Below are 24,905 nucleotides of genomic sequence, written 5' to 3'. Positions count from 1 at the left end.
GGAACAACTGAAACCTGTTGCTTGCATCAGAGAGCAGGAAAGTTTCTTTTTCTGACTGTTTCCATGTAGCTGCCAATGATTGACTTGCTGCTGGGGATGTAGTTCATTATCTGACTTAAGGAATTGTATTTTGGGAACTGCTGTCAGCATTGTTGCCTGCAAAACTTACACTTGCTTCTCCTCCCTCCCCCAGCTTATAGATAGTTATTTGCTAATGGCAGCTGTCCAGTTTGTAGAAATGCATTGCAGGGATGCTGTACTTTTCCAGTTGTTTTCATGGGAACAGTATCTGTATTTGAAGCTTTTGCTGAGCTTTTTTTTATTTTCTTCATTTTTCCGGGTTTGCTTGAGGTTTTATATATATATATATATAGGTGTATGTGTGAGAGATAGATATATGTGTGACAAAGACTTTTTAAATCACTGTAGTCTTTGGAATAGTGTATTGTGTAGTGTACTCTTCTTAAGAACAGCAAATTCAGACCTTTTAGAGGGAATATCTACATGGGTTTTCATATGCTGAATGTGCCTCCTTGGGCACAGGAAGCCAAACCTGTGCCTCGCTCCCCTTGTCTGTGTTACCCAGATGTGGAAGAACCAAAAGTCTGTCCTGGCTTCCAAGGCAACTGTCAATGTTGTTTCTAGTCTAGTGGGTGTTGTTCAGTCACTCCTAAGCTAGAAAGAGAATTTGGGCTGAGACAAGGAGTCGGAGAGGGTCCAGGACAAACTTTCCTCCAGCAGAGCCCCTTCAAGCCCAGCACCAGTTCACAGCAAGCAGAGCCCCATTTCCCAGAGACTGGGCACCCTGGAATTACTGCATGCAACTCATGTTCTTACTGTGCTGCCTATGGGACTTGGATTTATTGGAGAAGGACCTGATGGGGACAGAGGGAACCTGTTGTGGCCCATTACAGTTCGTTGAGGGTGTATCTCAATTTTTGGTCCTGACAGCAAAGCAAAATACCTTGAACCCACTTTGAGAAGAGGGAAGCTGTAGCACTTGGTGAATGTTTAGCATCCAGATTTGTTGCCAAGTTTTCACAGAATCCCAGAATGGTTTGGGTTGGAAGGGACCTTAAAGCCCATCCAGTTACATCTCCCTGCCATGGGCAGGGACACCTTCCACTAGACCAGGTTGCTCCTAACCCCGTCCAACCCAGCCTGGAACACTTCCAGGGATGGGGCAGCCACAGCTGCTCTGACACATGGGTGGTGTAAAACTCTCAAGTTTTGCATGTTCTCACTGTTCTCTCTGGGACTGGGTGATGTTCTGCCAAAGGATTCCATGCTGGTGGATGGTGTTTGCCACAAGCACTTCAATCTCTGAGTGCCTGGAAGAGTTCAGGATGACAGGAAAGGAGACCAGTGTTGTGAAAGGACTGTCAGAAGGTTGTGTGTTTCTTAGAGGAGTTCATCTTCTGTTCTTGTTACCTGTGCACCAACAAACAGGGGACTGTAACTTCCTTATCTGCATCATTCACCCTTTCTTGGGAGAAGTTTCCCTGTACAATATGTTCTTTTCTTTTCCTCTGGCCAAGGTTCTCTAACAGATTTGCTCTTTTGTTCTTGGCTTACCAGCCTGTATATCCAACCCTGGTTTGAATCTTCCCCTCTATTAGTATTTTATTGATGCTCCTTTTGCCTTGAGATGGTGGCAGTATTTGAGATCCGCCTTTGTGTTGCACTGTCCTGACTGAAAGAGTTGACAGAGAAAAATAGGTGTTTTCTTGAAAATAGACAGAATTAAGTGGGAGGCAGGTTCATCATTCAGTTATCTGTTTTTTTCATAGCTAATACACCAGCCAAGAGCCTGTAGCTCTCTCATGGCAACAGGACACACTTTTCTCTGTCTCTGGAAGCTGTAAACCTCTGCAGTGGTTTTGCTGACTCTCACGTACACATCTCGCACAATTTCAATTCTGCTCCTTGAACTTGCAGCCAAAACTCTGGTAAAAATCTGTTCTGCTTTATACGTGCCTTGAGCTTGACGTGATGGCTGCTCTTATTTCGTCCATTTCTCAAACTCATTGCAAGGAAACACAGTGCATAGGGCCATTCCTTTGAAGATCTGCTTGGATCCTGGGATATTTGCTTGAATTAATAGGATGACAAGGCACTGCACTTGAGCAAGCAGTGTGTTCCTTGAAAACATAATTAAAAATGCTGTGGATTGTTTCCAGGCCGCCTTTGGTGCCTGTGCCCTACAGCTTGCTGTGCTCTGCAGTGGTTCTGCTTTGGAGAGCAGCGTGTTGCTGCTCTGCCTGTGCCATCCAGCCCAGCCCAGCTCTGAGCTGCAGCTGACTCTCCATCTCCTTCCAGTGCTTTTGTTCTCTCTCTCTCTTCCAGCTCATTTAGCACACTTGGGTCTCTCAAGATTCAGTTTGTAAGCAAAGCAACGCATTGTAAAATTGTAAAATCTGGCACTTCCCTCCCTTCCCCCCACAGAAGAAAACAAAGCACACAAAGCCCTGAGCAGAGTCCTCCTGGGCCTGCACTGCCAGCAGGGACGGGGCTGCTGTGTGTGTTTGAGACACTGACAGCACGGGCACCTTCAGCACCTGGAACAGGCGGGACCTGCTCCCTCGGGGAAACCAGCTCAGTGACTGTACAGTGGCTCTTCTGACTTGCCTCAGAAAATTTGGTTATTTCATGCTGTAAATGGCTTTGGGTGAGCTCCACGAAGTGATGAATTGTGTAAATGGAAAGAACCCAAAAGTTGGTGATTGATAACGGCTGCAGCCCCGGCTGAGCTGCTCTGACCGGCAAAATGTGCTTGGCTGAAGTCTCTGTTACAGGTTGGATTCCCAAATTTGTTAATAATGCTGTGACATATTTGCATTTTTGTATAAATTTTGGGAGAGCAGAGGGGAAAAGCCTGGGAGGATGATGGAGTAACAGACCCAAAATGGTTTTTCTCTTGATGTAACCACAGCAAAGCTGCAGCTGAACACTGAACCGAGGGAAATCCTGCAGCCTCCTGCAAACTGGGCTGCCCCTGCTGCAGAGCCCTCCCCATGCCTGGGGCTGACCTGTTCCCCACGGATTTGCCAAACCTTTTCTGAAAGCTCCTTTGAAAACCTTTTTTGTCCTCTCCCACATCCGTGGCAGGATCTCAGTATTGTTTCCTTTTGTGTGCAAAAGCATTTCAGCTGCTGGAAAGTGGCCTGGTGTTGCTCCCACATCCTGGGACAAGCACAGTGTGCCTGCTGCAGACCTGCCTGGGTGAGCCAAACTCCTCCTCGGGCAAAGGCAGGGCTCACCTTCCTCTTCTTGTTTCCATGTGTGAACACAGCTCCTACATACCTGCAGCTCCCACGTACCTGTGTCCTCATGGCAGAGTAAATTCCACTGATTTAAATTCCACTGATTCAAAGCCATTGCAGTAAACTGCTCACCTTACACCATACTGAGCTACAAATTTACCGGGTTTATATGTTTCAGGAATTTATTTTTTTTCACTACAGCTCTGAACTTCATTTGCAGTATATTTTGCAAATGCCTTCTTCCTGTAGGTAGCTTATTGCTTCTGGCTGCTGGGCAAACAGCAGCGATTCTGCTTGTGTCAAAAGCTGCAGAAAATGCTTATTGTTTCCTTAATGTGCCATTACCTGGGCAGTGCACACACTGCAGCAGGGAGAACAGAACTCCTGCTCTGCAAAATTAGGAGTTGCACGCTGTTTCATTCATCAAACAGCAGCTTTTTTTGTTCATGAAACAGCAAATTCTTGGGAGGCAATCATCCTCTGAAGTGTAGGCGCTTCTCATGTTGGCATATCCATCACAGCTCGTGTGTCTGTCTGGATAATCAATGGGAAGAAATGAGCTCCTCTGCAGTGCATCCACATGGGCTGTGCTGGAGGCTCCTCTGAAGGTGATAAATCGCACCCTGGGAGTGCAGCTCGGCCAGGGACATCTCTGGTGCAGGCAGCTGCCAGGACAGGGTTCATAGAATCATGGAATCTCCTGAGCTGGAAGGGACCCACAAGGATCATCAAGTCCAACCCCTTGTCCTGCACCGGACACCCCAATAATTCCACCCTGTCCCTGAGGGCGTTGTCCAAATGCTCCTTGAGCTCTGGCAGCCTTGGATCCTGTTCCAATGCCACCCTCTGGGGGAAGAACCTTTTCTTAAAATCCAGCTTAAACCTGCCCTGACACAGCTCCAGCCCTTCCCTCGGGTCCTGTCACTGGTCACAGAGAGCAGAAACCAGTGCCTGCCCCTCTAGGAATCTGCAGTGTCTCACCCCCAGCACAGACCATTCGATCCTGTGCACTTCTCCTGGCCTCTGGAGATCAGGGATGTTCAGGGCATAATTTATTAGGTCAAATCCTTACACCAGTTTCAGGTGAGAAGACTCTCACATGTGCCCCACGGCACTAGAAGGAGTGTGGGATGACTGGCTCCCATGGATGTACCACCCAAAAGCTGAGGAAGGTCAGAGGTCAGGCTACATTTGCTGCGCAGCTGAACTAGCCCTGAACGCGGGTCCTGTGGGTGGATAAAACCCACTGTGGCAGATGATTTTAGAATGATCCAAACTTCCTGATTCTCTGTGGTTTTGTCACAGTGCAGCAGCTTAGTGAACTTCCTAATAAATGTCTTAACATACTGGATCATATGCAAATCCTCTCCAGCCTGTTATCTTTTCCGTGAAGGTGGTCTTAGTGGAGAACCAGGAAAAGAGTCCAAGGACAAAGTCAGCCTATTCTATGATAAACCTTCATCCCTCACTTGGCTCATTGCCTTTTGAAAACATCCAGGTCTCTGGTACACTGTTAACCTCTGGCAGTGATAGAACTGCAAAGAACATTCCAGCACCCTTATCCCTGTACAGTGGGACAGTGTGAATAATCATTCCCTATTAACCAGGCTGAGGAGTCCAATTTAATTAATCGTTCCTAAGACTGAAGCCTCTACTCCGTTATGGAAATCACTGCTGTGCACTCCCTGATTGTGGGAGCACTGCCCAATTCCTCACCAGTTCCTCCCAGAGAATGCCAGGGCAGAGAGTACAGTCTGTGTATTTTCATGTGAATAATTCTCTCGAGTTCTCCCAGGTTTGATGAGATCCAGTGGTGCCCAGCTCTGTGTTTTAACCATGGGGTTTTCAGTGTTAAGGAGCTCAGTTTACACAGAGTGTGAAGGTCATTTCTTTAATTCCATGGCTTTTTCCAAGGTTTTTGCCTGCAGTTCAGCCAGTTCCTGGTGTGATGGGTTTCATATTGATGAAGCCAGCAGATTGCAGGAATATGATCAGGACTATAATGACAGGAAGGAGGGTCTGAGGAATGTGCCAGTGCAGGATTTCTGCTCTGAGATCTTTATCTGAGTTAGATGGGGTAGGGGGGGAGTTGTTTTCTCTAATGTTGCAATGACATGGAATGGAGCAAATAATGTTCTAAAAGGTGCAGTTTTTTAACAGAGCATGTCCAGCACTGTCAAGGGTTTATGTAGGGGCTCTGGGGAGAAGGAGCTGTGAGCATGTGTGTCTTGTGCTCATGGGGGAGTTGTCCCAAAGCAGCAGCAGTAGTAGATGGAGCTAAAATTGTTTTTGTACATAAGAAAGCGAATAATATCTCAGGAGTCTGAAGGGAGAAGAAAGCAGAGCATCTGCTTTTACTTTAACCTCTTCTGCCTCCCTTTTTTTTTTTTTCAGGTCATATCTGACTCCGGTGCGGGATGAGGAAGCGGAATCACTGAGGAAGGCACGGTCCAGGCAGGCCCGGCAGACTCGCAGGTCTACCCAGGTAAGGAATGGAAATACTCACATTCATGTGTTGGATGAAGAGAGCTGATGAATTGGTTTCCCCAGAGAAGCTGTGTCTGCCTCTGGATTCCTGGAAGTGTTCAAGGCCAGGTTGGACAGGGCTTGGAACAACCTGGGACAGTGGAAGGTGTCCCTGCCCATGGCAGGGGGTGGAATGAGATGAGCTTTAAGGTCCCTTCCAACCCAAACCAGTCTGAGATTCTATAAAGAGCAAGATTTTGTTCTTCTCTTACTTTATTTCTTAGGACAAGGAGCTTGTCTGCACTCACACTGTTTTGGAGAGGTTCTGGCCAAAGTTCCTCCAGACAGTTAATACAAAACCCTCCCCCAAACATACACGAGTTAGATTTCCAAGCTTTACTTTCTGCACTGTACCTGCCTTTTAGTTTGCAGTGTGATCACATATATTTGGATTGCTTTGAGTCAGTGATATGTCAGTACACTGAGAAGTACATTAAAGCCAAGAGAATTCTTCTCTTTCTCTTACCATTACGGATGAAACTTGAGCCTGGCCAGGTGGGAGCCTGCAGCATTTTGAACTGACCTGGAAGACTTGAAATCTAATTTCAGCCTGGAAAAGAGAAGGCTCTGGGGAGACCTTAGAGCCCCTTCCAGTGCCTAAACAGGCTTCAAGAGAGCTGGAGAGGGACTTGGGCAAGGGATGGAGTGACAAGACAGGGGTGAATGGCTTCCCACTGCCAGAGGGCAGGGTTAGATGGGATATTGGGAAGGAATTCTTCCCTGTGAGGGTGGTGTGCTGCTGGCACAGGTTGCCCAGAGAAGCTGTGGCTGCCCCATCCCTGGAAGTGTCCAAGGCCAAGTTGGATGGGGCTTGGAGTAACCTGGGCTAGTGGAAGGTGTCCCTGCCCATAGAAGGGGGGTGGAATGAGATGGGCTTTAAGATCCAACCCAAACCAGTCTGGGATTCGATGCACAAATTTAAGAATCCTCCTTTGCTTTCTGTGCAGGGTGTGACCCTGACAGACCTTCAGGAGGCCGAGCGGACCTTCAGCCGGTCGCGGGCGGAGCGCCAGGCCCAGGAGCAGCAGAGCGAGAAAGCCGAGAGCACCAAGGCTGAGGAGGGCAGCGAGAGGCAGGAGAGCCGGGCACGGTGGAGCAGGAGTACGGATGAGGAGGTGATCCTTTTGCCTCAGTGCTCGTTGCTTCAGAGCTAATGAAACCATTTAGGATAGCTGAGATCGGGGGGAATTCTCCCGGGGGTATCTTTTCATTTTAAGGGGGGACAGACTTGCTGGGAAGAAGCAATGCTGAGGAGCAGCACCTGCACGAGGGAGGTGGATCTGGAGGTGCTGGAGCTTAGCTATCCCTTTGCTCTCCACTGGGAATTTCACCTTTCTGTCTCTTGCCAGAAAGTAAGACTCTGTAAATCCCAGAAAGTGGAATGAGAAGGCTAATGATAGAAATGTGGCCTGGATCCATCCTCGCTGTGCAGTCTGGGCTGAGGATTTGTGTTCACATTTTTCAACAAATATTCCGTGTTTAATGGAAAGCTGGAGAGACCAGTTCTCTTCCCCTGCCATCACGTCTGGTTTTTCACTCTGAATCATTTTATTTCTATTAGATAACTTGTCTATCCTGCCATTGGCTGTAGGGACAAAGGGGTTGATCCCAGATCTCCCAGCCATGGACAGTACTCTCACACTGTAGCTGTACAATGATTTATTTTAACATTCATCCCTATCTGATGGAATAAACTTGATCTGGCAGATGCAGATGATCACTTCCAGCAGCAGGAAAGAAAACATTGCACTCTGAAAGGTTACTACATTCCCTGAAATCCCAGATCTGCTGGTTCCTCTTCATTCTACTGACTTTGTGTCATGGCTCTGTGTTTGTAGTCAGTCTATCGGCGACTGAGGTGCCCAGCACAGCCCGACAAACCCACGACACCTGTGTCTCCTTCGACAGCAGCACCTCTGCTCTATACAAGTTCATACCTGACTCGAACAAATAAATATCTAGGTCTGGACTCTGTGAACCCAGCAGACTTCAGAGGGGCAGCCACAGAGATGGAGAAAAATGGTACGTACCAGGAGAGTGAGGAGCAGGCAAAGCTCAGGGGGTTTTGTGTGGTTTAGAGCTTTCAGTGTGTACAGACAGAGAGAACAAGTTTACTTGTTACTCTGAGGGGAGATGCCACATCACAAAACAAATGTTATTTGTTTAAGTGGAGTTAAACAAATTCCTATTGCTTGCAACAGAGGGATAAAAGGATGTTTTCCATTTTGGATAAATAAATGAAACAGTGATCCATGGAGCATATTAGATATTAGAGCTGAGGGAAGAGGTTCCTCTAGTACAGCTTGTCCTCAGAAAAGTTGGGATGACCTGGGAAGAGCTGCTAGCTGGGGTAACCTCTGTCTCTGATGAGTATCCAGCTGCAGGAGGACACATTTGGTTTAATAACTCCTTTGTAATATAACACAAGCCAAGATGACCTTGATCAGCTTGAAAAGCACCCCAGAACCTTAGCAAAAAGCACAGATGTAAATCACTGAAACCAAAGCAGTCTTTCTTTGCTTGGCCAGAGTGTGAAGATCAGGATTCAGACGACAGATCCCTGAACAAACAGTCGATCCGGGAGCGGCGGCGGCCGAAAGAGAGACGGAGAGGCACCGGCATCATTTTCTCAACAAAAGATGTAAGTTCAAGTTCCTTAGAAAGAGAAACTCATTCTGTAATATCCGGGATGAATTTTCTTCCGATTCCAAGCTTCAGATTTTTTTCCCAGTCAGTTGATTTTCCATTAGTCCTTCCCTCTTCAGCTCTGTTTCAGACTAGCACATCCGAAGTGGTGCATCCCTTGGCCCATGTCACACCCAGCACCGGGCTCTGCACAGCCTGTTCCTGAGCCACCAATCAGTGGAAACCCTGCAGGACTGTGAAAGGGCCCACATGGGAGAGGAGAAATTAGAAGTCTTTAATTCCTTTGGAAGAAGAAGGTCACAAGCCACTTGAAGTATTTTCAAATTCCTCTGAGCTCAAATTTGTCTGCTCTTTAGGCCCCATGAAAGGAAGACAGTGAGGAATAAAACCAGTGTCTGGGTCCCCTCCCAGCAGCAGGGAACACTCACAGCATAAGTGCAGGAGAGCTGTCTGTGTCATGGTCATTTCTTTTAGTCCTGGTTTCAGAGGATTTCTTCAGTCTAAGGGAAGAAATCTAACCCTCCAAACTTTGGTTAGAGCCTCAGGTAGGAAAATTCAAGAGAGAGGAAGAATTATGAAGTCATAGTTAACGAGTTTAGTCTGGAGTCAGCTGGGATGCTGTGGTAGTTTCCCGTTGCTCCATGAAATCCCAAAGCTGTTACAAAGAGGCAGTGGCTAATTGAGAGGCTGCACAAGTGCAGGATGTCTGGGATGATGAGTCTCTCCTCCTGGGGTCTAATTGAAGTGATGTTCTTTGAAAGTCAGTATTATGTCAGTATTTCAGATGAGCAGTCTTCCCAAGTGTCATGTTTGTTCCCTGAGTGTATTAAGGAGTAGTTGTTGTTCCTCCTGACTCTTCAGGAGCATTCAAATGGCAGGAGCCATCAGAGAGAGTCATTCTGTTCTCAGTACCAAGATCTTCTAAATGGTCATTAGGTCACCAAACCTGGTCTGATAATCATCCAAAAACATCTGGACAGGCATTTGTTTTGAGATTTCTTCTTAGCTTTAACATCAGATTGTTTCTTCAGTGGAAGGGTGGTCAGATACTGGCACAGGCTGCCCAGAGCAGTGGTGGAGTCACCATTCCTGGAAGGGTTCAAAACACAAGTAGACGTGGCAATTTGTGATATGGTTTAGTTGACATGATGTCAAAGGTTGGACCTGATGATCTTGGAGGCCTTTTCCAACCTTAACAATTCTGTGGTTCTTTAAACAATAAAATTATCACCCTGTGATAGAGTTTTGTTGTCTCCAAAGCTGCCTAATTACATTGTTTGCTTTTCATCCTAGGACGATGATGAAGTTGATGGAAACGAGGATGTGAAGGAGACTCGGGTAAGTGAGACCATATGTCTGAATCATGGGTGTTTGAGTCCTGGGTGTTCATGGCGAGAAATCTTCTATGGCTTTACTCTTGTCTATATGAGAGGTTTAGGCTCTGCTCAGTAGCTGAGTATGAACAGGGAGACACCTCCAAGTAGCAAATTCTTTATTGATTTCTCTCCTGAAAGATAAAGAATATCTGCAGAACTGACCCAAGTTCAGAGTTGGCTCTTGGAGAGCTGCAAGGGCATTTCTGGAGCCTGGAGGGAGTGCAGCAGGGCAGGGCTGAGCAAGAGCCTCACAAAGCTGTTGTGGCACGGTGCTGGCAGAGCATGGCCATCAAGTGTCCTGGGCAAGACCTGTGACCTTGGATCTCAGAATCAGCCTGACATTGTTATTTTGGACAGTATGTCTTGTATTTCTGAAATCTGCTCTCCTGTCTCCTCACAGATTTGATTTCTTGTGGGAAATTGTCTTCACAAGCAGCATGTCAGAGGTTGTTCCATGTTCCCCTGTTCTTGCAATAGTCTCATCCTTCGAGGCTCTTACTTTCCTTTTTTAATAATTACTGAGTCTTTCTGAATTGCCTTGGTTTCCTTTGGTTTTGTCTGTCTCTGTCTGAAACACATTTGAGCCTGACAACATGACTGCCTGTGACAATGTCAAAGCTAAATGCATTTCTGGACTATTAAAACACAATGTGCAAGACTCGGGAGAAGCAGCAAATGCAAGGTTGTGTAGGGGTCAGCCTGCTCGTGTGATGTTTCATTTTTGCTGGAAAGCATTGAACTTGGGGTTCATAGCCTTTCCCTATGGTTTGTGGTGGAGTAGAGTGTTTGAAGCATCATTTAGTTGGAATTACCTGGTTCACTGCTGAAAATTGGCAGTAACACTCTGCAGACTCTTATTTTTGTTTTTCTTCTCGCAATAGTTGGTCAGAATGCGGCAAAGTCACGGCGAGCCTTGCTGGGACCAGAGACTCAGGTGGTGCTGAGATGGCTTTTAGCATGTGCTTATCTTTCCATGCCAGGCATTGCTTTCCCCAGTGCTTACTTTGCAGTGTGAAATGTGGGATATTCCTGCTCCCAGAAGCATCACCTGCTTTGAGGAGCCCAGCCCTTCCCACAGGAGTTTCTGCTCATCACAGAGCAGAGCTTCATGAAATCCTCACTGAGCCCTGCAGGAAAGATTTGGCCATTTATCATTGTTACAACTGGTTTGACATTTCTGCTGTCTCACGGTAGGGTTGGAGGAGGGGAGTTCTGTAATGTGTAAAAAAGTAATAATCGTAATAGGGACACCTTGTTTCCCACAGGAATGTTTTGGACTTGCTGGGAATGACTTGTTCTTCGTGGAAGTTGTCCCAGACTAGCTAAATTAAGACAAAAGAGTGTCTGAGGCTGCAGGTTTGAAGGCCTGCTGCAGTCTAGTCCTAAAATTGCTGAAGATTTAATTGAGTACAGTCCTCACTGCTCATGTCAATGGATTAGCTGCACTTTGGGACAACCCACCTGCCCAAAAATTCAAGGTCACCCAATCTCTTACAGTTACTGCTGGTTTTCTCCAAATTAACAGCAAGGATTCCTTTTCTTGTACTTCCTGTGGTTTTCTTGTGGGTTCCCATCTAACAGCAGAGCACCTTCCCTTCAGTTCCCTCAGCCCCTTTGTGCAGGTGCTTTGGGGCACTAGCACCCTGTTTTCTTACACACCCCACATACATTAGACCTGGGTTAGACTCTCCTCCCACTGTGCCAGACCTGTTTTTTCCATTTTCCCAGTCATCTTGTTTTTATCCAGTTTCCAGTTCATTTTCTTCGCTGCATGCCTCCAGCATCATGTCACTTGGTCAGTCTTCCCTGGCTTGTTTTAGATCCAAATCAGAGGTTTCTGTCCTAACTGACCATCACTTTGGCAGGAATCACAGAGCAGCTCCTTTCTTTCAGTTCTAGTGCCAAGGAAAAAGTACAATTAATAATCATTAAAATCAATAGTAATAATTCTAGAATGGGAGTTGCCACCTTGTCACCAAGATGTGAACTTGAACACACTGGAGTGTCCCATTTTAGTTGCAAATCCCCAAAAACTCTCTGGTTTTATGGGAGCGGTTGTATTTTTCCTCCAGTGTTTATGTCTTGGCTGATATTGGGAGTATTTTCATGGAAGCCAAAAAAGGCCCTACTTGAAATCCCTCCTGCAAGCTCTGCAGTGCTGGAGAATAGCAAAGGAAAGGTAGAGGCAGTTTTGGAAAAAGAAGGAGCAAATACATGTTGTGCTGATTCTCAGAAGTGGAGGAATTATTTTGGCTGAGCTCATGAGCACCAGCGTGGGAAACCAGCCCAGACACTCTGGCTGAGCTTTAGGCAACTGAGTTGTCTTGTAAATGGGATGTGTCAGAATCCTCCATGTGTTCTGCTCCCACCCTGCCTCTCTCCCCAGGATGCAGACTGCCTGGATGCACTGTGGAAAGTTGGAAGAGCAGACAAAGTTTTATTGTGGAATAAATGTTCAAGGGCACAAGGACTTCAGCTGGAAGAAGCCACTGGGGAAGCAGCTTTAGGAGAGGTTTTTGCATGGTTCCACTGGGAAGGTGCTGTGAAGGAAAGAGTTTTTGTGCAGTCTGGGGAGACCTCAGCTCAAAGAAAAGTTTGGCCACAGTCTTGTCTCTGTTTCTCAGAAAGTAAAAACTGGGAGAGTCTGAGAGGTCCTGTTAGACCCAGACTGAGCCAGGGGGAGAGACTGGTGTTGGGAAAGCTTCCCTGATCCCTCAAGCTAGTGACTGCAGGAATTCCATCTTGGTGAGGCCAGTGAGGACAAATACAATAGAGTCAGTGCAAATAGGGATCAGTGGCTCCAGTTTAGGATGCAGCAGTTGGAGAATGACGATGAAGACTAAAGAGAATGGTCCAGTGTTCTGTTTCAGAGCTGGTGTTTCCTTATCCCCAGCTCTCCTGGCTTTGACTTGACCCTGACCTAGAATGATGGAATCTATTACAGACTGGCTTGGGTTGGAAGGGACCTTAAAGCTCATCCCATTACATCTCCCTGCCATGGGCAGGGACACCTTCCACTAGCCCAGGTTGCTCCAAGCCCCCTCCAACTTGGCCTGGAACACTTCCAGGGATGAGGCAGCCACAGCTTCTCTGGGCAACTTCTGCCATTGCTATTGTACAGCAGGAGAATTGGGAACAAATTTGGAAGAAAAGTATATTTTAGATGACAGACCATGCAGAACAAATAGAAAATGCTGGTAATCATTTGAAGGATTTTATCTCCTTGCAGTTCTCTGCAGGGGCATTACAGACATGCCCCATCCAGAGGGACTTTGTCAAAGGAAAGCTTCAAATTCGGGGGAAGACACCGAGTGTTGTGTTGGTAAAATAACAGTTTATGGGCAGTAAAAGTGTCAAAGAAAATGTCTGTGGTCATGAACTGCCTCCAAGACAGTCTGTATAGCCCAGTATAAACCCCAGACATGTTAATGGAATTAACTTTTATGCAAGAATAACACTGAACCGCTTGATTATGGATTACGATCGCAGTAAGTCGATTAAATAGGCTCCATTCCTGTCTCTCTGTGCTTTGATTTATGGAATGACTGTTTTACATTCTGCAAAGCACCACTCAGGCCCACTCTGGTTTGTAAATAAGTGTTCTGCCTAATTGTACTGTTACCATGAAATCACCAGATGCAACTGGACACCAATATAAACTAAGTCTCTGTCTTAGAAGAGCTGAATTTCTAAGCTTGATGCCATGAGTTCTAAGGGAAGACCAATGAACTGGAAAATTCCTTATACAAACTAAATGTCTTGATGTTATTGCTGATTCAGAACTATGATTTGGGAGTCCTGATTTTGGTGTGTCCTATTTCTCACCTATATTTTTGCTTTTAGTGCCATTTTATCCTTCGACAGAGGCTTCAGTTTAGCTTTTGTCATCGTGCTGTTTGCCTTTTTGTAAAAGATGGGTTTCATGAATGACTAGAAGATCGGGAATAGCTTTTGTTAAGTGTTTTATGACTTGCCTGTTGTAGCCAGACTGGGTGTACTGGGAGTCCCCAGGAGTTATTGCCCCCTTTCCCAGTGCTGTGCAGGCTGACCCTGTGCCTGAGGACTGTGTTTGGAAGCCAGGGAAGGCTCCGAGTCCTCCACTTTCAGGACTTACATTGCCTAATATGGTAAGGTATGTCTGCATGGGCTGCATGTTTTGCTGGGATACAAGGGAAAGTTGACCAGTATAAGGGAACAAAATAGGTGAACTTCTGGCTGGCTGATAAGAAACTAAAATCCTTTAATCCAGACAGCGCTAGACGGTGGTGTTCATGCTGTGCCTCATTGCTGCTGGCCCAGGTTCCCTTCTGGGAATTAAAGATACAAGTATTTTCCCCTGGTTTTACCCTTGAATGTTTACTTCTAGCAGGGATGTGGTGTGACGTGGGAGGGAAACCATCTGGCTCCAGTCCAAGGGCACGTAGGTGGCACTGTGCGTCACTCGCGTGGTGTGGTTAAATCAGAGAGCATTTAATTCTGGGTAACGTAAAGCTGGGAGAGATGGGCTCTGGTTAGTCCTGTTTATAAACAAAATGCTCTAATGGGCTGTGTATGCTGCGAGGAAAGATCTTTAATATGTGTGAACAGCAATAGAAAATAGCAGCAAAGTGCTGCAGGAGCACGAGCTGATGCTGTGCCACAGAGCCTGAACACGGTGAAGAACAGCCTCAGAGTGCCCTGGCTTCTCTGGGAGGTGGAGGGCACAGACAACAGTGAAATCAAAATTCATTCTGCAAGTATTTCTGTACAAATCATTCACATCTGCACAGAGGATTTGCCTCATGAGTTCTCCAGCCTGACATGCTCGTGTTGGTTTTTCTTAACCTTAATGTGTGGAGAAGGGCATCAGCCTGGCTGGCTGCTCTCCCTGTTGATGCAGCACTTTACTCCTCAGCCTGGCTCTGAGCTCCTGTTTACAGCTCTGGGAAAACATATTGTTTGTGCCTAAAGCCAAGTGATCCAAGGGGTTATGTGCACTACAGGGTTACAGCTAAATGCCTTCAGGTGAATTCCTCTAATTCACCAGGTTGCTGAATTAGGAAGGTGTAATGTGAAGCAGTGGCTGTGATGGGGATGGGGATGAGTAACACAAAACCAGCTAAAATCCTATCTGTGAGTCCCGGGAAGATGAAGCAAAGCAGTGAGTCCTCCAGGAATGATTTCCAAGGTCACAGACTCATAACTATTTAAGGTAACTTTATGCTTTAGCATCTTGTTTAGTAGATTACTGTCAGAATTTTGGTGTAGTCTGAGCTGACTGATCTTTCTCAGTTGTCAGCAAGTCCTTCCCCCTGCAGCCGTGGAGCCGAGGTTGGCACTGCAGCACCCACCCACAGCTCCCTTGGCCCCTGCTGGCACTGCTGTTAGTTCAGATGATCCCAGTTCATTACTTTACCTACATGGCAGCTATTGCACAAGGGTCCTGGGATCCTTTTGCTTTTTTCCCAGAAGGGGTTGGGAGCAGTGTGATGGATGGGGTGACAGCAGGATCCATGTGTGTGTGCATCTCCCCAGTGCAGCGTGGACACAGCACGGCCACTCCAGGAGTCAGAACCACTCTGTTCAGTGTGGCTGTTGGCCCAGACCTGCTACCCTGAGCAGCAGCATTGCTCCTGGACCATATCCCAAAGACAGAATAAATCTATCTATCATTTTATGTCTAATTGTGTTTATAATTTTTGGCTTTTTAAAAGTTAACAGGATATGTTTGTGGTTATATATGTAATGGAGTATCGTGTCACTTTTTGTGGGAAACTGTCAAACTCTCCTCATGACAAGCTCAAAATTATGGAAAGGAGAAGTATCTGACTGCTGAACTACTTTGAGCAGGTTCTGAGCCCCTCTGGGAGCTGGTGATTGTACCTTGGTGTCAATCATCCAGCAGGCTGGGGAGGATGTCTCTCCTGATGTGGCTGAAGTTATCCTCCAAAAAATCTGATGTTGTAGGTTGAAATTCCTGCCTACAGCAGTAGATGCCTGGGCACACCTCAGTGGCCATGTTGTGGTGACACAGTGTCTGCCTTGGAGAAAGAGGGGCTGGGGGTACGGTGGGAGAGGGCTGGAGCTGGGATATGCCATGCTTGGGGCTTGTTCCTGGCCCTTCTCCCTGGGATGCTGGAGAATCCCCACTTGGAGTTCTGCATCCAGCTGTGGGGCCCCAGCATCAGAAGAACATGGAGCTGCTGGAGAGAGTCCAGAGGAGACCATGGAGATGCTCCGAGGGCTGGAGCCCCTCTACTCTGGAGCCAGGCTGGGAGAGCTGGGGGTGCTCACCTGGAGAAGAGAAGGCTCCAGGGAGACCTTGGAGCCCCTTCCAGGGCCTAAAGGGGCTCCAGGAGAGCTGGAGAGGGACTTGGGACAAGGGATGGAGGGACAGGACAAGGGAGAATGGCTTCCCACTGCCAGAGGGCAGGGTTAGATGGGATACTGGGAAGAAATTCTTCCCTGTGAGGGTGGGGAGGCCCTGGCACAGGTTGCCCAGAGAAGCTGTGGCTGCTCCATCCCTGGAAGTGTCCAAGACAGGTTAGACAGAGCTTGGAGCAATGTGGTCTGGTAGAAGGTGTCCCTGCCCATGGCAGGGGGGTGGAATGAGATGGTCTTTAAAGTCCCTTCCAACCCAAACCATTCAGTGATTCCAGGATTCCATGAATGCTTCTCTGTGGCAAAGCCACCGTGAAGTCAATCATCCTTATCTCATGGCCATGGCCTCCTGTGCAGGCTGGTGCAGTCCCACATTTAGGTAGTAAATTATTTATCTCCCAGATATGTCCAGAAGGAGTGAAAAGCTGAAGCTGTATTGCCACATGGCTAAGAGAGAACTGAGGAGTAATCTGAATTTGTTTGGAAAACGGAAGTTAAATTCTCTGGCAATAAAATATCCTTTGGAAACAACTACTATAGGAAAAATTGTGTGTTGCAGTGATGCAAGTGTGATGATTCTGTTTGTCCCCCTTGTCTTTAAAAGGTCACTTTTTGTTCAGAGTTTGTATCCTCCCACATGCTTCTCTTCAGAAAAAGCCTCATGTTTGGAAAGTCTTTATCAGTTTTTTGCTCTTGGACACGGAGTTTCCTTATGAGAAGTAAAATTGTTTGGCAGAAGCTGCTTCATTATTTGTATGTCAAGATGTTGAATCCTTAACTACAAAATTGCTTCCTGGCAGGAATTTTCCACCTGCTCTGCTTTAATTCGCACTTCATTATTCGTATTGGGAGCCTACAAGGACGGTGGAGAGGGACTTTTTACAAGAGCATGTAGTGACAGGACAAGAGGAATGGATTCAAACTGACAGAGGGTAGCTTGAGATCAGATATTAGGAAAAAATTCCTCCCTGTGGGGGTGGTGAGACCCTGGCACAGGTAGCCCAGAGAAGCTGTGGCTGCCCCATCCCTGGAAGTGTCCAAGGCCAGGTTGGATGGGGCTTGGAGCAACCTGGGCTAGTGGAAGGTGTCCCTGCCCATGGCAGAGAGATCTAACTGAATGGGCTTTAAGGTCCCTTCCAACCCAAACCATTCTGATTCTATAGCAGGTACCTGCCATGTACCCAACACTGGGCACTGTTGTTGAGTGGGTGTTTACCATATATGTAGACTTTTCATTGCTCTTAGATTTCGTCCTGGGGAGTGAACATAACCTTCTGCACCACAACCTGCTGCTGGTGAAGGAACACCAGAAATAGGCTTGAAGCACAGTTAGACAGACAGGTTATGCAGCCGTGGAGTGGCTGGGGTGGGTATGGAGAGTGTGATGAATGTGGATGAAGAACAGAATTGATCATGACTATTGTGAGTGCCCTGACATTTCTGTTTCTCTGTGTCATATTTTGGAAAGTCCCTTAGCTTGAAATAGCTGTTTCCATCTGGTTCTTGTACTGCTGTTTGCTTTCTCAGCTTTCCTGACATGGCCTGTTCATTCCTGTACAAATTGCTGCCACGTTCCTCCTCTGTAACTTGGCATGTTTGTGCTTCATCCTTGTAAGAACCTGGGTCAGGAAGAGGGAACCTGTAAGGAAACATTTGCTCAGTGCAACCACAGAGCAGCTTCCACTGGAAAATATTATGTTCCAACACTACTTTAATGTCTGTAACTCGGTGAAATCACTTGATTTTTGGTGTAAGCAATGCCCAAACTGGACCTGTGAGCAAAGCATCACTCTGGGTTTGCTGGAGCGTGTCCAGAGAAGGCAACAGAGCTGGGGAAGGGTCTGGAGCAGCAGGAGCAGCTGAAGGTGCTGGGGGGGCTCAGCCTGGAGAAAAGGAGGCTCAGGGGGGACCTTTTTGCTCTCTCCAACTCCCTGACAGGAGTTTGGAGCCAAGGGGGTTGGTCAGGCTCTACTCCCAGGGAACAAGGGACAGGACAAGAGGAAATGGCCGCAAGTTGTACCACAGGAGGTTCAGGTTGGATACTGGGAAAATTTCTTCACAGAAAGGCTGGTCAGGCCCTGGCCCAGGCTGCCCAGGGCAGTGGTGGAGTCACCATCCATGGAAGTGTCCAAAAATGTGTGGATGTGGCACTTGGGGATATGGTTTAGTGGGTGAATATGGCAGTGCTGGGGGAAGGGTTAGACTCAAAAGTCTTTTCCAACCTTAACAATCCTTGATTCTATGATTCTATGATTTTATCATCCTGCTTTTTTTGAACAGAACATGGTATTGAGTTGAGGAAAGAAGCCCCACTGTGAAAAGGCAGAGCTGGGTTTTGGGTGAACATGAAGCAAGTTCTCCATAGACACCAGTCCTGCTGGTGTACAGACCTGGGGAGGATTATGGCAGGGCAACAGTGCCACAGTCACCCCAGGCTGCATTTACAGCCTTGAATGGAATCACTTCTGTAGCCTCTGAGACATTTATTTTTGGCAAAACTGCCCCATTTGTCCCCTCCAACAGGAGCCTGTTGCTGCTTTGTTGGTTTGTTGTTGCTGATTATTGCCGCTGTTGCCATCCATTTCTGTAACCTCTGCCATCAACCTGTGTCAGGGGAGGGTTAGGCTGGATATCAGGAAAGGTTCTTCCCCCAGAGGGTGGTTGGGCACTGAACAGGCTCCCCAGGACAGTGGCCATGGCCCTGCCAGAGCTCGGGGAGTGTTTGGACAACACTCTCAGGGACAGGGTGGGATTGTTGGGGTGTTTGTGCAGAGCCAGGAGTTGAACTCAATGATCTTTGAGGGTTCCTTCCAGCTCGGGAGATTCCATGATTCTATGAAATATAGTTTAATAGCACATTCAGAGAGGGAACATGAACTTTTATGGACTCTCAGAAACATTTCTGGTTTTGATACTCTCAAACTGTGGGTTTGTCCTACCTCCTGCAGGTCCCTCTCCTGGGTTCCCTGTTCCTTTGCTCTGGAAGTACAGGTCTGGTTTTGTTTACTGGCTTGTCCTGAGCTTTATCTTCGAATGATGATGAACTCAATACAGTGAAACCCTCTCTGCAGCCTCCTCTTTAAATTCATTTCTCCCCCTCTGAAGTTAGGGATGTCCCCAGAGGGGCTGGTGAACACTCCAGCTTCCCATCCTGCTGTACATGCTGGATTTGAGTGTCCAAGGCACCTCACCTGTTCTTCCAAAAACTCAACTCTGCTCCACAGAACTGCTGGAAGACATTTCTCCTGCAGGCAGAATTGGGCACTTGCAGCTGCTAAGATGATGTTTCCCTGCTGAGAATGGTGCTTTTTGAACTCTCTTCACCCCTGCTTTTTATTGAATCTATTTATAAGAAAGGAAAAAGCAAAGGATTCTGAAATTGTGTATTTAAAATGTGCCATTCTCAGCCCACACTAAAATGATCTGTTGTGCTGCTCAGTGCTAATCCAGGTATGTCTAAGGGATGGCACTTCGAGCCTTATTATGATAAATTTGGTGATGGGAATAAAAAGTGGGGGAAGGATGATGGTATACATGCAATTATAGGCTGTCAGCTGCTGCATTTGTGTCTGGGAGGAGAGGAGGATCCTTTCCTTCTGCTTCCTATCTGCAAGGGAGATCTGCTTCTGGGAATCCTGGTCCTCTGCGGGTGGAAGCGTGTTCCCTCCTCAGTTTGGATTCCATTTATGGGAAACTGCAGCAGTGCCTGCACATCCCAATTACAGCACAGCCACTGCCTGACGTTGCTTTGCTCCAGCCCTCCAGCATTCTGTGCCCAACATAACCCTGAGTGTCTTTTGCAGAGCTAAATAAACCCTGCAGAGCTGTAATTGACCCTGTAGAGCTTGCTTTTAATTTTAAAGTCGTTTATTTGCAGTGGGCTTTATGTATCATGTACAGTTGCTGTAGAGGAGCTATTATTATTATTATTATAATTTATTTATTTGAATTACTGAATCTTGAGGTACAAAGTTCCATTAAATAAACTGAATCAAATCCCCAGAAGTACAGATTGTAAACTAGAGTATGAGTAACATTTTAACAACTTATTTTAAATGCAATAGGTCTTGGTCTTGTTGCTGCTAAATAAATTCATACGTATATTTAAGTGTTTATCCAGCCATATACAGACAGTTCCTTGGCTGTTCTGTGCACACAGTTCCTTGGCTGTAGCTGCTGTTCAGCACATTTGTTACTGTAATTCAGCAACCCCTCAGCACCTTATGACTATGCCCCAGGGGTAATAATCTGTATTTTGAAGCCAGTTTTTAGCTCTCTCACTGTACAATGACATACTCAGCCAAAATTACCTGCTCAGGTTACGTACAGTGTCATGAGAACCTGACTGTTAATAACCAATGCAGAGGGTAAGAGTGGAGCTGACTCACTAAATTTTCTAGATTTAAAAAGACCAATTAAACACAAAAAAACAACCAGCCAACAAATACCACTAACCCCTGAGCTGCAGCTCATTCTTCTTCCTGCTCTGGGAGCATCTCTGTAGCTAAAGCAGAACAGCCTTGTCAGGGGGAAAAACAACAAACACCACCTATGGAATAGGGTCAATGGTCTTAAAAGTCTTTTCCAGTCTTAATGACACGATGATTCTCTGGTTCTGTGATCACTTTTGAAGAGTGGCTTTTGCTCACATCCCCTGAGTTAAGTGAGGGTGCTGCTAGTTCCAAATTCACTCATTATGCACTGAAATGAGCAGATTTTCTCCAGAACCAGCAGAATTTCTTTGCACAGAGAGCAATGGGTACAGTGAATAAAGGGGTGAGAGCAGGAGGGTTAACAAAGCTCAGCCTTTTGTTTCCAGGTGAAGTCCTTTCCAAATTTTTGGTAATATTTTAGAGACTTTTTACTGCAGGATCCCGTGTAGAAGCAGCAGTGACTGGTACCCTGGTGTAGTGACCAGGGACTGTAACCCTTCCTCTGGCTGTGGAGCCCTTTGTGTGTAACCAAAACTGTTCCTGTGTCAGACCCAACCTGACCTAACAGATCATGGGCTTTTCCTTTGCAAATAACAACACTTGGGCCAATTCAGATGTAGTGGGAGACAGGTGTGAGGCTGGATCCTCTTCCAGGGCCAGAGCACTGGTACCATTTAGGATCCACAAAGAATGCATGTTATTTTGGCGTGGAATAGTCACAAATATAGGACATTCTGAGGTGAAATGAATCACAGGATTTATTAAACTTTGTCTACACTATAAATGTAATTACAAAAGGGAGGTGCAGGACTGTGGCACTATGGATTTCAGTTTTGTGGGCCAGTCCAGTGACATAAAAGCAGTGGGAAATCTAATCCTGACTCTGTTCTCTATAACCCATGACAATGGTTTGATGGTTAATGGGTTTTTCACGTTTAAACTGAGTTTCTGGCACAGGGTGCCCAGAGAAGCTGTGCCTGCCCCATCCCTGGAAGTGTTCAAGGCCAGACTGGATGGGGCTTGGAGCAACCTGCTGGTGGTGGTGGTGGAAGGTGTACCCTGCCTGTGGCAGGACGTGGAACAAGATGAGCTTTAAGTTCCCTTCCAACCCAAATCATCTGGGATTCTCTAATTCTCTGAATTTTTTACAGAGCTACTTTATACCCAGAAAAATTGTTTTCTGGGCACGTAGTGGCTTTGTAGCCTGGCTCTTGTGAACAACAGCACTGGTTATTTCACTCTGTTTCTCCGGAGAAGTGTCATGAGAATAAATGCAGCTTTAGAGTTGATTTAAGTATTGCATAAAATTACAGATTTCAGTGTTTTCCTGGACCAGGACATGACTCAACAGACAAACTGTGCAGGTGGGAAATCCAGAAGGGAGTGTTGGGAAGATTTGTTTAATTGAATAGCAAACAGCTGAACTATGTAGGAAGGGGTACCCTCAGGTACCTGAGGTGTCTGGGGTTGCAGGAAGCAATTAGGGGGGTTCTCTGCTTCTCAAAGTGAGCAAAATGGCCTCAGTGATAGGCTGGGGAGCCTGGAGAAGAGGAGGCTCAGGGGGAACCCTCTCACTCTCTCCAGCTCCCTGACAGGAGGGTGGAGCCCGGTGGGGGTCGGGCTCTGCTCCCAGGGAACAAGGGACAGGATGACAAGAAACAGCCTCAAGTTGCACCACGAGAGCTTTAGGTTGGATACTGGGAAAATGTCTTCCCCAAAAGGGTGGTCAAACCCTGGCCCAGGCTGCCCAGGGCAGTGGTGGAGTCACCATCCCTGGAAGTGTTCAGCGGTCGGACTTGATGACCTTAGAGGGCTTTTCAAACTGTAACAATTCTGTGATTCTGTGACCTGTTCAAAGGAAAACGTGAACCTCTTTCTTGCCTCATCCTCTTGCTGCTCATCCAGTTGGTTTGGAATTCACATGTAGCACTGCAGCTCTGTGTTCTTGCATTACTTGGCCCAGCACAGGGGAGGGTCTCAGCAAGGGCTATGCCACTGCTGAGATCCCATCCCTACCCTCAAAGGCTGAGTGTCATAGTCCCAACTCAGACTGTTCCCCAGCACTGAGGCATCATCCCTGTGGCTGAATCCTCTCACGCTCCAGATCGGGGTAGCTGTGTCCAAGCTGCCTGTTGGGATCGGTCCCTGTGAGTTGTAGCTGGAGGAGCGTTGGATGCCACCTTCCCCCTGATTTGTGGTCTGCAGGGTTGTGTGGTGGAACAGGGATGGTCCCTGGCTGTGGGAAGCCCTGAGGGAAGGTCACAGTGTGAAGAATGGCCTGGAGCTGTGTGGGCCCAGTTTGTGTCTCCTACCCCAGCTGAGCCCTGTGTAGCTGGAGACACCAACGTGCTCTCCAGGACGTGGCTGTGCTGGGACATAGAGGAGGTTTGGCTGTGGATCAAAGAAATCAGCTGGATGGGAAGTAATTCAGTGAGGTACAAGGCAGTGTGTTAAACCTGGCGTGGAAAATGACAGCTAGGACATTAAAGATATAGTTTCGGGATAATTTGTTCCAAAAATACCAACTACTCTCATTCTTCAAGTTTTATGAGAATTCTGGTCTCCCAGGAGGGCTTCTCCTCCTCTGCACTCTCAGAGAACATGCTGTGGGTTCACATCACCCCTGAGCATCACTGCAGCTCTGGCTTCAACTTCCCGCCTTTGTTTCCCAGTTTTGTCTGCTGCAGGTTGGAATGTTACAGTGATGCTGACATTTATTTTACCAGCATCATGTTCTGTAGGTGAAGATTTTCAGCACAGATAAAAGGGGTGTTTGTGTGTTCCTCTCAAATATTTAGTTTAGGGCTTCATCCTATTTCTGGTACGTCATTTTCTTGGTTATGGGTTCTCCTGTCTTAAGTAATTTTAAAAATGGGGTACAAACACAGGTGTCATCACCAAAGAAAGGGAGAGGACAGACATCTGAACAGACAAGGAAAGATCATGGAATCTCCTGAGTTGGAAAGGACCCACAAGGACCATTGAGTCCTTCTCCTGGCCCCGCTCAGGACACCCCAACAATCCCACCCTGTCCCTAAGAGCATTGTCCAAACACTCCTTGAGCTCTGTCAGCCTTGGTGCTGTGCCCACTGCCCTGGGGAGCCTGGTCAGTGCCAACCACCCTCCGAAGGAAGAACCTGACCACTTTCTGGGTGAGGGTGTCTGAAGAGTGATCATAGCCAAGACCACAGCTCTAACTACAGGAATAAACTATTTCATATAAATATAGGAAAGACATTATACTGTAGTATAGTTGTGCTGCCATAGTCCAAGATGAGGAGAAACTCTAAGGTGATTTTGCCCAGAAATAAGCCACAGCATGAAGTGAAGGTCCGGGCAGTCTTAGGGGTTTGTGTACTGTGCTTGTGAAAATGCTCACAGAAGGAGATTTTTTTGTGTGTCTTTCTGGAGGCTGTATAAATATCCCTTAGCAAAGTACACAGCACCACAGCTAGAGCAGGACCAGCCTGGTTCCTACTGAGGAATCTCGTGAACAGACAGGAACAGTCAGATCTAAACCACAACCTTGAACATGACAAAGCTCGGGCTGTGAGGAACAGCAGCGAAGGAGCATCATGTTTCATCTTGCACAGGGGACAACTGTACAAAATGGCAGGAATAACCCCCTAAATCAGGCATTTGTTGGAATAATGATGAAAACCGTCGTGTTTTGCCATATTGAATCTCATGCTGCTTTCTGTCTCCTGGCTAATCAGACCTTCCCTTCTCTCTAGAATGAGTTACTGTCCACTCAATCTGTGAGAGATCTGCACTGGATGACTAATTAACTTTTAATTAGTAGGGAATAGCTCAGGCTGTGTTTTGGTTTTGGGCTGTGAGTTCTGTACCAAAATGTTGATTTTGGAGCTTTCTGGCCACTCCTCAGCAGAAGCATGACTGTGGAGGGATGTCACAACAGATTGTTTGGGACTGGATGGGAGGGGAAGCCAAGCCCTGCAATTCTGTGCTGTGTAACTCCACCTTGGTGACTAAGCTGGGCTCTGGCAGCCTGGGAGCTGGGACCAGGACACCCCAGTGCAGTGCTGGCCTCACGGGTTTGCCCAGTTTCACTTACACTGTTTTGAAACCCCAGAAACTGAGAACTGATGTGAAAGGATCACACCTGTGTGCAGGGTCTATAAATATGCATTTAAAATGTCTGAATTACCTTGTACAGCAGAGTTGGGCTCCACACGTGGGGAGAGGTGGGTGATGAGAGCAACAGATGGAGGCTGGAAAGATCAAGGTCCTGCCCCAGACTCCTGGAGCAGCCAGGTGCCTGTCACTGCCTTCTTGTGTGT

At 47.0% G+C, this 24,905-nt stretch overlaps 1 protein-coding gene across 7 annotated transcripts in view; it reads left to right on the top strand.

Moving 5' to 3' along the window:
- PPP1R12B (protein phosphatase 1 regulatory subunit 12B) overlaps positions 1–24,905 on the top strand; it is a 132,746-nt gene that overhangs the window by 73,424 nt on the left and 34,417 nt on the right. For all 7 annotated transcript variants that reach the window (XM_027665677.1, XM_027665676.1, XM_027665682.1 and 4 more), the window contains 5 exons: positions 5,658–5,748; positions 6,737–6,904; positions 7,628–7,811; positions 8,318–8,430; positions 9,729–9,773. In XM_027665677.1, coding sequence (XP_027521478.1) covers positions 5,658–5,748; positions 6,737–6,904; positions 7,628–7,811; positions 8,318–8,430; positions 9,729–9,773 — 601 coding nt within the window. The remainder of the gene's footprint in view (positions 1–5,657; positions 5,749–6,736; positions 6,905–7,627; positions 7,812–8,317; positions 8,431–9,728; positions 9,774–24,905) is intronic.

The sequence above is a fragment of the Corapipo altera genome, unplaced genomic scaffold (genome assembly GCF_003945725.1).
Source record: "Corapipo altera isolate COAL_440 unplaced genomic scaffold, ASM394572v1 202, whole genome shotgun sequence".
Taxonomy (NCBI): domain Eukaryota; kingdom Metazoa; phylum Chordata; class Aves; order Passeriformes; family Pipridae; genus Corapipo; species Corapipo altera.
This window is presented reverse-complemented; position numbering and strand designations above follow the sequence as displayed.